Here is a 14,483-nt window from a genome sequence, read left to right on the forward strand (position 1 = left end):
CTTCAGGATGTCTCCTAGCATCCTGTTTCTGAGAGAATGAACTTCTTCACCCTGTGGTAGTTGGTTTAGGACATTCCCCACCCCACCCACAATTCAGTCTATATGCAGCAACTTGCAGGTTTATCTCCATGTAAAGTGTATTTCAAATCTGAGATGTTTTAACTTTCTGGGAGGATGATCGAGGTCCCCGTGGAGATTCGGACCCTCCCCACCCTTCAGGCCTTCCGGACGGCCGTGAAGACCTGGCTGTCCCAGCAAGTTTGGGGTTGAGTCCCCCCGCCCCCCCTACTCGAATCTGCTGTGTCTGTTGCAGAGGTGGGTTCCTACCAGTTCGCACCTATTCGGTAGAACCGGTTCGTCAAATCTACCGAACCGGTTAGAAGAGGTTCCACCAGTGGACCCGGAAAGCAGGCCACACCTACAGAAGAGGCTCCAAAATGTTTTCAAACCAACCACTGACACACACACACATACACAGAGACAGACAGACTGACACAGAGAGAGAGAGAGAAAGAGAAAGAAAGGAAGAAATAAATAAAAAAAGAAAACAGAAAGAAAAAGAGTGAGATGAAAGAAAAGAAAAAAGGGACAGAGAGACAAAAGGAAGGAGAGAGAGAGAGAGAGAGAGAGAGAGAGAAAGAAAGAAAGAAAGAAAGAAAGAAAGAAAGAAAGAAAGAAAGAAAGAAAGAAAGAAAGAAAGAAAGAAAGAAAGAAAGAAAACACATGGCCAGCAAGCCACTCCCACCAGGTCACATGGCCGGCAAGCCACTCCCACAAAGGAGGCCACACCCACAGAGTAGGTTCCAAAAAAATTTGAAACCCACCACTGGTCTGTTGTGCTTTTAAACTGTTTGTATTGTCTGATTGTCTTTCTCTTATTTTTTGTAATTTCCCCTCCCTTGGCTTTGTTCAGCCGCCCTGAGTCCCTTCGGGGAATAGGGCGGCTTACAAATTGAATAAAATCCAAATCCAAATCCAAATCATCCGGAGAAGCCGCCGTTGCCTGCACTTGGAGACACAGCCCCTCCTTTAAATCCCCCCCCAAGACGATGGGCAAGGCAGAGCGGTGGGAATAAAGAAACAGGAGGATGCCGAGTAACTGGGGCAGCCAAGGATTAATTTCTTCAGTTCTCAGGAGGAAAAGGATTAGTGGGCAGTAAATTATTAAATTTCTTTTCCTTTTTTAGTTTTTTCCCTCCATTTAAATAGTGAAAAAGGATTCGATAGTACAGGGAGGGTATTTAAAAAAAATTGATTGCATATGATCACTGTCAAATATTGTGCTTTTAATTTTTTTTTTTTGAAGGAATTGCAACTGCCATGCAGTTAGTTTATTTTTAAAACCCACCACCCTCTTAGTACATTTTGATTCTCCCGCTAGTTCTCCTACAACTTTAGTCTCACCAGCTTGAAAAAGCACAGCAGGGTAGAATCAGCCAGGAAATCTATCCACAGAAATAAAATCTTGACCACCATTCCTTTAGACTTAAGTTTTTTTTTTTCCCCACAACTGGTTGGAGAGCTGCATCTCTACTTTTTAAATATACGACACAATACTAATGTATTTATTTCTTTGTTTGTTTATCTGCTTTTGAGTCAGTCTGAACTTCTAAAAACTGCCTGGACAAGTCCCTACAGTTTTCTTGGCAAGATTTCAGAATTGGTTTGCTATTGCCTCCTCGTTAGGGCTGAGAGAAACTGTCTGGCTCAAGGTTTATACCTAAGTTGGGACTGGAACTCCCAGTTTTTATTCTAGTACTTTCAACATATAGATCAAAATGACTCTCAATTTATTAGTTTACATAATGGAAATGAATTTCAAACTTTCAATATAGGTTATAGCAAGGTAATATATGCCTCATAATATCAGATAAACAAACAACGAATTGGTGAGCTGGTCTGTCATATGCTTTAATATAAATTTTTGCTGTGATCATTACCTAGGTTTTGTCTCTCATGTTTCCCCTAATACAAAAGATTAGAAAGAAATTTGCCAGATTTCTACTATCTGAGTTACAGATTGGACCAGGGGTGGGTTTCAAAAAATTTTCGAACCTACTCTGTGGGTGTGGCCTCCTTTGTGGGAGTGGCTTTCTGCCCATGTGACCGGATGGGAGTGGCTTGCCGCCCATGTGACCGGATATGAAGATGCCGACACTTGTCAGAACCACCTTAAATTACCTCCCACACAGCACTGGCATGCATAAGAATATGATGTAAACTTGTTTTTTAAAAGGCATCTTTGGTTTGCGTTAAAACAACTTCAACACACGCAATGTTCTGATTGCACCACAAACGCAGTAGTCATCCTTACCTTTCACAGAGGCACTGAGTTTTATAAATATGAGCATGATAGTGTAGAATAATCATATCCAAGGACCAGTGGTGGGTTTCAAAAAAATTTGGAACCTCTTCCGGAGGTGTGGCCTGCTTTCCGGGTCCACTGGTGGAACCTCTTCTAACCGGTTCGGTTGATTTGATGAACCGGTTCTACCGAATAGGTGCGAACTGTTAGGAACCCACCTCTGGATTGGACCACCACAAGATAAAAGATTTGCACAGGGATTCCATTGTGAAGTTTAGCCCCAAACTTTTTTTAATTGAATGTAAGTTATCAACTACAACTTTGTTTATTAATTTTCATGAAGCTGAATAGTAAAAGATTAGTTAATCTACTGCTGGTTATCAGGCTGAAAAGGGGAAATCATATTCATTTTTTTGTTAATTATTTGCAAAAATATAAGCAACAAATGCATTTTATTCATTCATGCATGCACTGAATAACGTTTGCAGCTATTCTATTGTGTACCATTGAAGCCGGTTCTCTTAATTGTTGGTTAAAGCAAAATCAGAGAATAAAAATCTGACTCAAAGCAATATTTCAATTTTAATGAAGTTACAACCCATTCATGACTGAAAAATATATTCTAGGTGTTTAATTTATAAAGAACAGCTAAGATAAACAAAACAGCGACCTGTTTACTTTCTTCCAGCCCAGTGTCAACACAAAAGTTTGAGGCCAAAACTCAACACTGGAAAAGGATGCACGTTTCTCACATTTTATGCTTCGTGACTTATCCAGGAATTCATGTAGAAAACCCAAACTCTGAATGTTATAAAATTATTTTAATTTCTTTTTAAAAAAAGCATTGTCCCCATATAACATTCCATATTTCCATTCATCCTTGAGTCTTTGTTTCACAATAGAAATAACAGTAGGCAAGTCAGTTCTGGTATCTAGAACTGGCATTAAGGAGGAATGCAAAATTAACAGGTGGAGAAGAATCTTGATAGCATGGAGGTCTCGTGCTGGGTTGCCCCTCTGCAATAATTCAAAGTAGTTTTCTTGTTTTAGGAGATTTTCTGATGAATCCAAAGCTGACTGTCCACGAAGAAGCGATAAGCAAGGAGAGAAAACCAACCTCTTGAAAGTAAATTAAGTCCAAAGTCAACTTTGACCCCGCTGCTTCACAGAATCCACTATATGTATTATCTCTGGATATTGCATGTTCATCTAGGTTTTACTGCTGCCATGGACATGTAGTCAGTGTTGTTGTCGTAAGTGTTGGCACATTGGCAAACCTAGGAACAAAAAAAATAGATGGTGTGGATTCTGATCAATAATTTTGATGAATGATCTTAAGCAGTGACGTGCGGTGAGGTTTATGGCTGGTGAGGCAGTCTTCTCCCCCGACACCCCACTGACCAAAGCATTGAGAGAGAGTTTGTTTGAGTGAAGAAAGAAACGCGCGCGCACACACACACACACACACACACACACAAATTATAGCAATAGCAATAGCAGTGAGACTTATATACCGCTTCATAGGGCTTTCATCCCTCTCTAAGCGGTTTACAGAGTCAGCATATCGCCCCCACAGTCTGGGTCCTCATTTCACCCACCTCGGAAGGATGGAAGGCTGAGTCAACCTTGAGCCGGTGAGATTAGAACCGCCGAACTGCAGATAACAGTCAGATGAAGTGGCCCGCAGTACTGCACCCTAACCACTGCGCCACCTCGGCTCTTACAATTACATTACTTACAATTACATTAATTTTGAATTCCTCCCCCTCCCTCCGACCCACATACCTTTTCCAGCTGTTTCACAATCACAGAGGATTTCAACTCTGCTCTTGCCTGCCATCATGAAAATGTAAAAATGTAAAAGGAAAAAGGCAAGAGCTGCTGAGGTCAGGCTGTGCTAGCTGCTGCCAGAGTCCCCAATGGATGACTCTGCTTAACTGTTTAAAAAAGCCTCTAAAAAAACTGCCCTCTACAGGAGGAGGCAAGGGAACCACGTGCCTCATCTACATAAGGAATTTTTCGGCTTTTAACCCTTGCTTAACTCTGCTCGAGTGATCATAAAGTCAGACTAAATGAGGCACGTGGTTCTCCCGCCTCCTCCTGTAGAGGGCCCTTTTTAAGAGGCTTTTTTAAACAATTAAGCACTAAGCAGAGTCATCCACTGTGACTCTGGAAGCAACTACCTCTGCCTTTTTCCTTTTACATTTTTTTCCCTTTTCATGATGACAGTGGTGAGGCTCTGCCTCCACTGCCTCCCCTGACTGCACATCACTGATTTTAATTCTTTTCTTTTCTTTTGAAATGACCAAAACTATGCAAAAGTGAAAGAATGGCAAATTCAGGGTAAAAATAAAATAAAAGGATTATCACCCCTGTTCACTTTCTGCTGGATGCTTTCCAAGTGACTTCAGAGTTTGGCAGGACCCACTATTATTTACCAATTCTTTTGCAAGCAGCAATCTGAGGAATTGCTTTCTTGGATATTTTTGCTGATGTTCACAGCGTTTTTTTCCTCCCTTCGCCCTAGTTCTAAAACTTCAGGCTACTAAATCAATAAACAACTCCATCTTATGCAAATTAAAAGTAAACTGCTATCGCTTGTGACTGAATTCCGATAGTAAATAAATGAGCTAGATTTATTCACCAAAGTGGTTTCCGTTCTGCATGCTGACACTGTGAGCCTCTGAATCACCCAAAATGGAAAGTCTGTTACTATATCTTTGGCAGAAACTGGACTTGAAGAAGGCTGTGGAAATCACTTACCGAACTTCTAAAACACCTTATTGAAGAAAAGATGCAGGCAACAAATAAAAATACTACGAGCCCAATAAGTATCCGTGATGTAAGTTCCGACAGCCAACAGGGTTTTTCTGAATCTTCTGAATTTTCTGAATCTGGGAAAGAATCAAATTTGGTTTTTATAATTAAGACTTGAAAGTAACTGCCACCATTGTGAATTGTGTAGTATAGCCCAAAAACCTGGCCAATTTCCTTTCTGAACTGGCTGGTGATCAACAGAGGTGGGTTCCTACCAGTTCGCACCTATTCGGTAGAACCGGTTCATCAAATCTACCGAACCGGTTAGAAGAGGTTCCACTAGTGGACCCAGAAAGCAGGCCACACCTACAGAAGAGCTTCCAAAATTGTTTGAAACCCACCACTGTGTAATGTCCCACAGTTATCTACGCATTAATAATGATCTAGTAATATTTCCTTATACATTTTAGGGACCTTTCCTTACATAATTGGTGCTTTCTTTCATACTTTTGGATTTCTAATTTCGGTTTCCATTAATTGGCAATTGCTAAAACCAATCCCATATGAAAAAGTATTCAAAGCCTTCTTGATTTTAATTGTCAATTTATTTATTCCTGCATATTGTAATATTTATTCATTTACATATCTCTGTTTTCCCACTGTTGTGCAAACACAATTCCAGCAGCTGCTAACATGTGTAAAATTAAATATATATTATACTCCCTTTCAAATAGACAACAAAATATTTCTGGTTTTCATTCCAGATTGATTTAATTACGATTGCTTCTAACCACTAACTTCTGAATAGCTACTTGGACCGACCTAATTACTAATTCATAATTTCATATCCGGTCATATGGGTGGCAAGCCACTCCCATTTGGTCACATGGGCAGCAAGCCATTCCCATCCGGTCACGTGGGTGGCAAGCCACTCCCACAAAGGAGGCCACACCCACAGAGTAGGTTCCAACAATTTTTGAAACCCACCACTGGTGATCAAGTATATCCATAAAAACCTTTTGACATATGATTATAGACACAGGGAGTGAGAAGGGATGGAGCAAGAGAGATTAGCCAACTATCCTGTTCTTGTGACTCAGAAATGAAGTTTGACTAGAACAGTGTTTCCCAACCTTGGCAACTTGAAAATGTCCGGATTTCAACTCCCAGAATTCCCCAACCAGCATTGCTGGGGAATTCTGGGAGTTGAAGTCCGGACATCTTCAAGTTGCCAAGGTTGGGAAACACTGCACTAGAAAAATCACTGGTCTGCTACTCTTCCATCTTAAGCGGAGTATTTTGGATTGGATTTCATTCTTATTGGATTTCTTTCCTTCTTTTTGTTGAGCATCTCAGACTATATAGAATCCTCTTCGTGAAACACCGCGCTGTTGTCGGCGTGATTCAGCGCTCATTCGTCGGAGCGCTTTAGAACACGCGGTTTAGTCGGGCGTGGTTTTGTCGTACGCCCTTTTGTCGGTGAACCCTATGCTCCAGCTGTGTTTTCCATCTTACTACTGTTCAATCCCTAGCAGCCCTGGGATACTAAAAACTGCTTTCAATTTTATTTGGGTGGAAGTGAGGGGTGTGTGTGGAATAACAATGAAGCAACAGCTCTCAATACATGAACTTAATGGGATTTGTGGAACTTAAACTTCTCCTAAATGGTGACGTCACGAGTATTATTCCTTTACACATTTATATTATTTATATTTTAGATTGTTGCCAGTTGAAAAGAGCAGCTGGCATTTCCCCAGAATTCAGTGTTCTTTCCTTCCAAAGGAGGTGAAAGAAGAAAAATGCTTTCTCTAAAATAAGGTGAAACAGTCTGACAAGTAAGAATGATTTGACAAAAGGAATTGGTCTGCTAAATCATACTTTGATAGATTTATTTAATTGTGTTTTAAAAAAACAATGACGACTTACCTTGAACATAGAGATGCGTTTCATTTGATTTGCAACAACGATAAACTGGAGTAAGAACTTCTAGGCAACAGGTGTAAGTATCACTATCCCTGCTTTTTAAATTTCTGAGAACGAATGATACCTTTTCATCTGAATGGATTGGTTCACAGAATTCATTTGTTCTTTCGGAATTATTTTTTCCATTGTCTACATAAAGAGAACAGACTTTTTGATTGCGCTGGCCCTTATACAGCGTCATATAGAAACCTTTCACATTGCTGGGCAAAGGACAATTCAACGTAAAATTTTCTTTTGGAAATTCATCTTTGATCCAAGAATGGTTGGTGGTATCCTCTGTAGAAAGAAGAAAATAGTTAACAAGTAACAAGGAAACATTGCCAGGGGAAGATAGCAGTTGTCTGCTTTGTTAACAAAGAAATATATAAAGGAAAAACATAAGGTAAAAGAAGGAAATGGACTAAGACTTTTTTCTAAATATCCTGCCAGATATATCATTTAATCCCATGATTATCTATGTAATGATATAGTAGAAACATAATTGATACGATCAATTGCATCAATTTGTGTGATCTCATTCAATCCAATACAGGATCCTTATTTTGACAACATTTTTCATTTTTCTGACTGGTTGTCAGATGTTTATCCTAGTTTGCTGATAGTTTTTGTGCTTTTGAGCTTCTTCAAAAATAAGTTGATATGTTTTCTTTAGAGTTCCAGCATTTGTGATTAGTTTTCACAAGCCTGCAGCTGACTTGTCCAAGGTAGCCTTGCCAATCCATGATATCACAATATTTAAGCAAGTAATAGCTTAAAAAGGCAACACATGGACAGGGCCCATTACAATACCAGTAACAGGTAAGCAATTTGTTACTTTTCATTATATTTCTTTTAAAAATAATGAACAAGTTGTCTCGGGTACTGAAACATTAGGTGGCATAGAACAATATAGTAAATTCAAAATTAAACAGCAGCAAAATAATGATTTTAGAGAAACTAAAAAAAAAAACTCCCACCCATTTCAGGGAGACCACACAGATGTTACGCAACCCTCAAAACATAGATTAGTCAAAATCAGTATCAAAAGCAGACCACAAATCAACTTATCCTAGGGCCTGGTGAAAAAGACAGATGAAATGATATGTTATCTCAAGACACCAGGAGAAATATGTTTATGATGTTCATTTATTAACCGGCCTAAAACATTAATCACTACTCAATAGCAGTTAACCATATACTGGATCAAAGTTTGATGCTTGGACGTAGAGTTTAAATCATATTGACTCATATGGCATTTATATATGTGCAGAATTGCAAATCCCAGTTATTAATTCTTTCTTGTCACTCTCATTTGGATATGATGTCCTTAATTAATGTCACTAAAATATAATAAGTCATACCTGTACAAGTCCTAGTGCAGGATGAAATGGATAGACACTGGCAAGCACCTAAAATAGTATATCAATGGTATTTAATCATTTTTAAGATTTAAAAAAACCCAATGTACACAAACATTGACATTGCATAGTAGAAATTAACAATACAGTAGCTTAAATAAATGATCAATCATTGCAAAGTACCCCTATTATTTTGCACATCGTGAATTCTTTGAACATTATTTATGTTATAAATTCTGTTAAGGTTGTGAATGTAAATAATATTTGCAAAGGTTTGACTCCAGCCAAGGATGTATATATTATGATTAGAATGAGAACACATTGTGCAGAGAAATCAAGAAAGGGCATGTAACGTCGCAAGATACTGCAATGCAAGTATAAAAGAGTAGGTTATGTGCCATAGTATTAGCATTGTGGCATCTTTGTGGTTAGGAATCAGAGGTGGGTTCCTACCAGTTCGCACCTATTCGGTAGAACCGGTGCGTCAAATCTACCGAACCGGTTAGAAGAGGTTCCACCAGTGGACCCGGAAAGCAGGCCACACCTACAGAAGAGGCTCCAAACTTTTTTGAAACCCACCACTGGTCCTTGGATATGATTATTCTACACTATCATGCTCATATTTATAAAACTCAGTTCCTCTGTGAAAGGTAAGGATGACTACTGCGTTTGTGGCGCAATCAGAACATTCCGTGTGTTGAAGTTGTTTTAACGCAAACCAAAGATGCCTTTTAAAAAACAAGTTTACGTCATATTCTTATGCCTGCCAGTTCTGTGTGTGAGGTAATTTAAGGTGGTTCTGACAAGTGTCGTCGGCATCTTCATATTCGGTCACATGGGCGGCAAGCCACTCCCACAAAGGAGGTCACACCCACAGAGTAGGTTCGAACAATTTTTGAAACCCACCACTGTTAGGAATGGTGATCTAAATGCACAAATGCAGGCAAGGCATGTTGCCAGTGAATGGGGCTGCAGTAGGAGATTATCTTTAAATGTCCTTTTCTGTTTACCTGCAATGTATTCTGCTTGTATAAATAGAATCAATTGAGAATCCCATGTACCTGGAGTTATACCCAGCATGTAGTATAGACTTCTGCTATGGAGAAAATCTTGGTGAAACTAGCAAGGCCAAATGACAGAGGCATAGAAGTGAACACAGTTATCCCAATTTCTCTCTCAGAGTTTAGGAATTCAAGGAAATTGGAGATAACATGGAGAAAGCACCAGGGTGCAACTCAAGAGCAAATGAGAATAACTTGACTACAGCAAAACTAGAAAACAATCATTGCTGAAACTAGATACTCTCGTGGCATGACAAAACCGCGCTCGACTAAAGCGCGCCCAATTAAACCGCGTCGCTGACGTCATCAACAGGGCGACAACAGCGAGCGCGGAGAAAGAAGGGCGCTTTAAATAGCGCTTTGAAAGCAAGCCGATTCAAGTTAAGGTAAGGGTTAGGTTTAGGGTTAGGTTTAGGGTTAGGTTAAGGGTTAGGTTTAGGGTTAGGTTTAGGGTTAGGTTTAAGATTAGGTTTAGGGGGGTTAGGTTTAGGTTTAGGGGTTAATTTTAGGTTTAGCGTTTACAGTGTGCTTCTGTCTCCGCGCTGTTGTCGTCCTGTGATGACGTCAGGTACGCGGTTTCGTCGAGCGCCCTTTAGTCGAACGCGGTTTTGTGGTGGAACCAGATACTCTAGCTCCCTATTCAGCTGGTACATGAATCTTAACTCTTTCATACTATTTTTTCCCCTCTTATTTACCTCAGCTGTCTTACCTTATCTTTTAATAGATTTGATTAAAAGCAGAATATCGGATCTGTTGGATTCATCACTATAATGCTAAAGCATAAATGAATAATCAAAGGCCTCTTTGTGTTTCCAAAAGAAATCGTAGGTCTTGCAAAATCTTAAGCGTTGGTTCCAATTAATTATTTTTATAATTATTGCCACTGTTATAGAGATGGATCAATGACTGAAAAATGGTGCCTACCACAGTGAAATGATGCTTGACTCTTCAAAGGGATTTGGATATAATAATACTGTATATACCAGTGTTTCTCAACCTTGGCAACTTGAAGATGTCTGGACTTCAACTCCCAGAATTCCCCAGCCAGCGAATGCTGGCTGGGGAATTCTGGGAGTTGAAGTCCAGACATCTTCAAGTTGCCAAGGTTGAGAAACACTGGTATATACTGTAAATGGAATGACTCAAGTCTATTCAGCAGTTTCCAAGACTGGATAGTTTCAAGTATAATCTTAAAAAAATCTAAAATGCTAATAGCAGTGTAGTAATAATATAATAAATAAAGGTGTGGTTTCTTATTCGCTTCTAAGATTTCACAGAAATGAACCTAAATGAAGTAGGAGAACTATCCGAAGGCCACTTCTTGAGCCTGCCCACAGAGGTCATTCTCCCACTCTGTGTGAAGCGCAACCCCCAGCATTCCAAGTCAGCATATGGCTACGCGGATTGGAAATTGTGAGTCCAATTCCACCACATCTAAAAAAGCATGATGCGCTCTTGTGCAACCTCCTTGGAAGACCAGCTGCAAATAGACAGCAGAAATGAATTAGTGGAGACATTTCTTTCATATGCCAGGTTTGGAGATGAGAAAAGAGGTGCTGAATGCTTCCATTATAGTTATGCGCAAGATGCCTTCATCACCTTTCTTTGCATGGTTCTAATTTCTGTACAAACAATGATTGGCCTGCTTGTTTTCTTAATCTCACCTATGTTATGTAATGGTATAAAGTAAATTTTGCCAATAGGTTGCCATAGTTATATAGCTGGCCAACCCTCAATGATCCTTCATCACTCTATTTTGGGGGGATAAATGTTGATATTCCATGGAGCAAAATTAAATTCTATCATGTATAGCCGAGGTGGCACAATGGTTAAATGCAGCACTGTAGGCTACTTCAGCTGACTGCAGTTCTGCAGTTCGGCTGTTCAAATCTCACCGACTCAAGGTTGACTCAACCTTCCATCCTTCCGAGGTGGGTAAAATGAGGACCCGGATTGTTGTTGGGGGCAATATGCTGACTCTGTAAACCGCTTAGAGAGGGCTGAAAGCCCTATGAAGCGGTATATAAGTCTAACTGCTATTGCTAACTGCTATGTAGATCAGAAGACAACATCATTACATCTTCTATTCACATGCTGCATATCATACATTGCCAACTCCTGACTACCACACTGATTGTTTTGACGCACCATGGGATAATACCACAGTCTGGGTCCTCATTTCACCCACCTCCTTCCGAGGTGGGTGAAATGAGGATCCAGACTGTGGGGGCGATATGCTGACTCTGTAAACCTCTTAGAGAGGGCTGAAAGCCCTATGAAGCGGTATATAAGTCTAACTGCTATTGCTAACTGCTATGTAGATCAGAAGACAACATCATTACATCTTCTATTCACATGCTGCATATCATACATTGCCAACTCCTGACTACCACACTGATTGTTTTGACGCACCATGGGATAATACCAAGGGTGGATTTCTTGGACAACCATCATTATTAAAATATCATCTAAGTAAATTAAAGCAGTACTCCAAAATATATTCCCTTGGGGGTAAGTGTCAGTGACTTCAAGGAGATTTTGAATTAGTCATTCTATGTAAAATGGTCTGATGATGGTCCTTCGCACATGCAACTAGAATTCTTCAGAATGATCCAGGAGTCAAAAATAGATATAAAGTAATATAAACCAACTTTATATGATATAAGCACAAGGTCAAAAACAAAAAACAGTCAACAGCTTAAAAACCAAGTAAATAATATACTAGAAATCTTGTTCTGGACATAGACACAGAATTCCAACTGAGAAACGTTTGTCTCTTGTTAAAATACACCTTACAATGTTGGCAATCATTTTCTGGAGTTGTTTATAATATATTTTTTTATAATAAGGTTAAAATGATTGTTATAACTCTGTTCAAAGACATTACTATACTATATACTAGTGGATACGGTTTTAGTAAACTAAATAATGGCACGTAAGAAATTTCAACCATTAAATTTGGTCCTATAGCTAGAGAACGATTCGATTTTTCATAGTATCAATGCCTGTTCTTTACCGTAGCTTCAGGGTCCCTGCTTCTAAACGTTTCTTATACAGTCGTTAAACTCAATAAAATCACAACCAAAGGAAATTGCTGCCAACAGAATCTGCAGTATCACTTACCATGCGAAGCTTCGAAGCAGTAACCCAACAGGCAGAAAGCCACAATGCCTATTTTCATATTCACGAACCTAGACGCTGAAATTAATGTTTTGTATTGTCAAGGAACAAAGTTTTATACTGAAAAAAAAAAAGAGGGTGCTTCTCTCGCTTTAGATTCTCGGTAGCAGAAAAGAACACTGTTTTTGTTTTTAAAAAGTATTCTGTTCTTTGTTTAAATTCCACATGTAGAAATACCTATACGTCACCATGAAATAGGTGTGACTGTCTGAAGTGTTGGATTTCCCCAGCTCAGTTTTATTTCACTGAAAGGGTAATCCTTTTCCTGTCTCAGTTTATGTCAATGAGCAGAATTTGAAACTAGTTCCAGTTTAATCTGAGCTGACAGAAATTAAGCTCATGACAATATTGGTTATGCTGAACTTTTTTCTTCACAATAATGCTGTAGTTAGAAAATAGAGGCTGCGCTGAAAGAGGAAACATTAGGATTAGTGTGTCAGAAACACTCTGACACACTAGTCCTAATAATTAGAGGTAAAAGGTCTTCAGATTATTTTGATTTTATTAATTCGTTTTGCCATTTAGTAATTTTTTGCTATATTTGTTTGGAAATCCATAGATTATTTTAGATTCATACAATGCAACAAGAGCCGAGGTGGCATAGTGGTTAGGGTGCAGTACTGCAGGCCACTTCAGCTGACTGCTATCTGCAGTTCAGCGGTTCAAATCTCACCGGCTCAAGGTTGACTCAGCCTTCCATCCTTCCGAGGTGGGTGAAATGAGGACCCGGACTGTGGGGGCAATATGCTGACTCTGTAAACCACTTAGAGAGGGCTAAAAGCCCTAAGAAGCGGTATATAAGTCTAACAAACAACACCCACACCCACAAAAATCATCGCCTTACATTACATCTTGTAGAAAGTGTGTCAGTTGGTTACAATTAGCTTTCGTGCATCTCTTCCACAGTCATTTCTTATATTCATATCCAATGTCTAGGATTCTTAATGAGTCTTACTATCAACGTAGCATTGTTCTCATTTGACTGAAATTGTTTCAGTGTCCTTTTGCCCAAAATAATCCATAGTTAAAATCACAACCACCTGATGGCATTTCATTAATTATTACAAAATCATCCAATAGCCTTAAACCTTTATAACATATTCTAAACAAAGATTAGTTGACAAAGTTTCTAAGGTCTTTTTTCCCCGCAAGTCACTGTTTACAATTTATGTCCAGGTTCCTTTTGTTATGGTAGTACATAAATATGCATGCATGCATGCATGCATGCATGCATGCATGCATGTATGTATGTGTGTGTATGTGTATATGTGTGTATATATGTGTGTGTGTGTGTGTATATATATATATGTATGTATGTATGTATGTATGTATATGTGTGTATATGTGTGTGTGTGTGTGTGTGTATCATTAACTGTATCCCTTATCCTTATCATTCCATTATTAGTTGTTATAATTAACTATGTAACTTTTAAAGTAATTTAGCAATATACAAAATGAAAAAAGGAATAAACCAAAGAAATAGAGATAAGAGATAAGAAAAAAAGGGGAAATATAGCAGAATCTGGCTTGCCACAAGAATATTGAATATACTTTTCTATCTGAATGAACTATCTTTGCACCTAACATCACTACTTGGTGTCATACGTTGCCTTTTAGTATTCAAAATTCTCAAATTAAATCTGTCTAATCACAACTTCCTTGATCTTCCACTTTCTCCCAACGCGTTTACTCTTGTCTTTCTATATTTATTTAAAAAAAAATTGAACCTCATTCATTCTCAATGTCCAAATCACCTCCATGTACTTCTTTTGCATTGATCTCTCACTTCTTTATTCAAACCTCATTCATTCGGCACTCATTCATTTCTAAACAATAGTCTCTTGTTTTATCAAGAAGTGA

At 38.9% G+C, this 14,483-nt stretch overlaps 1 protein-coding gene across 1 annotated transcript; it reads right to left on the bottom strand.

Moving 5' to 3' along the window:
* Window positions 1–3,510: 3,510 nt before the first annotated feature.
* Window positions 3,511–12,624, bottom strand: LOC148049321 (inducible T-cell costimulator-like). Its single transcript, XM_087708915.1, has 5 exons — window positions 12,567–12,624; window positions 8,386–8,433; window positions 6,989–7,321; window positions 5,069–5,199; window positions 3,511–3,582 (listed from the first exon to the last, which is right to left on the bottom strand). Exons 1-5 carry the CDS (start codon window positions 12,622–12,624, stop codon window positions 3,511–3,513), a joined length of 642 nt encoding a protein of 213 aa, XP_087565041.1.
* Window positions 12,625–14,483: the final 1,859 nt, after the last annotated feature.

Source organism: Thamnophis sirtalis, unplaced genomic scaffold (genome assembly GCF_051295495.1).
Source record: "Thamnophis sirtalis isolate CommonGarterSnake01/CBP01778 unplaced genomic scaffold, rThaSir2_p1.2 scaffold_1, whole genome shotgun sequence".
NCBI classification, from domain to species: domain Eukaryota; kingdom Metazoa; phylum Chordata; class Lepidosauria; order Squamata; family Natricidae; genus Thamnophis; species Thamnophis sirtalis.

Bases quoted from the DNA above. Each gene is read 5' to 3' on its own strand.
- LOC148049321 (XM_087708915.1), bottom strand. From the start codon at position 12,624: ATGAAAATAGGCATTGTGGCTTTCTGCCTGTTGGGTTACTGCTTCGAA. The intron at 8,434-12,566 runs GTAAGTGATACT...ATACTATTTTAG, and splicing joins CTGCTTCGAAGCTTCGCATG to GTGCTTGCCAGTGTCTATCC. The intron at 3,583-5,068 runs GTAAGTGATTTC...TTTTGTTCCTAG, and splicing joins TAAGGTGTTTTAGAAGTTCG to GTTTGCCAATGTGCCAACAC.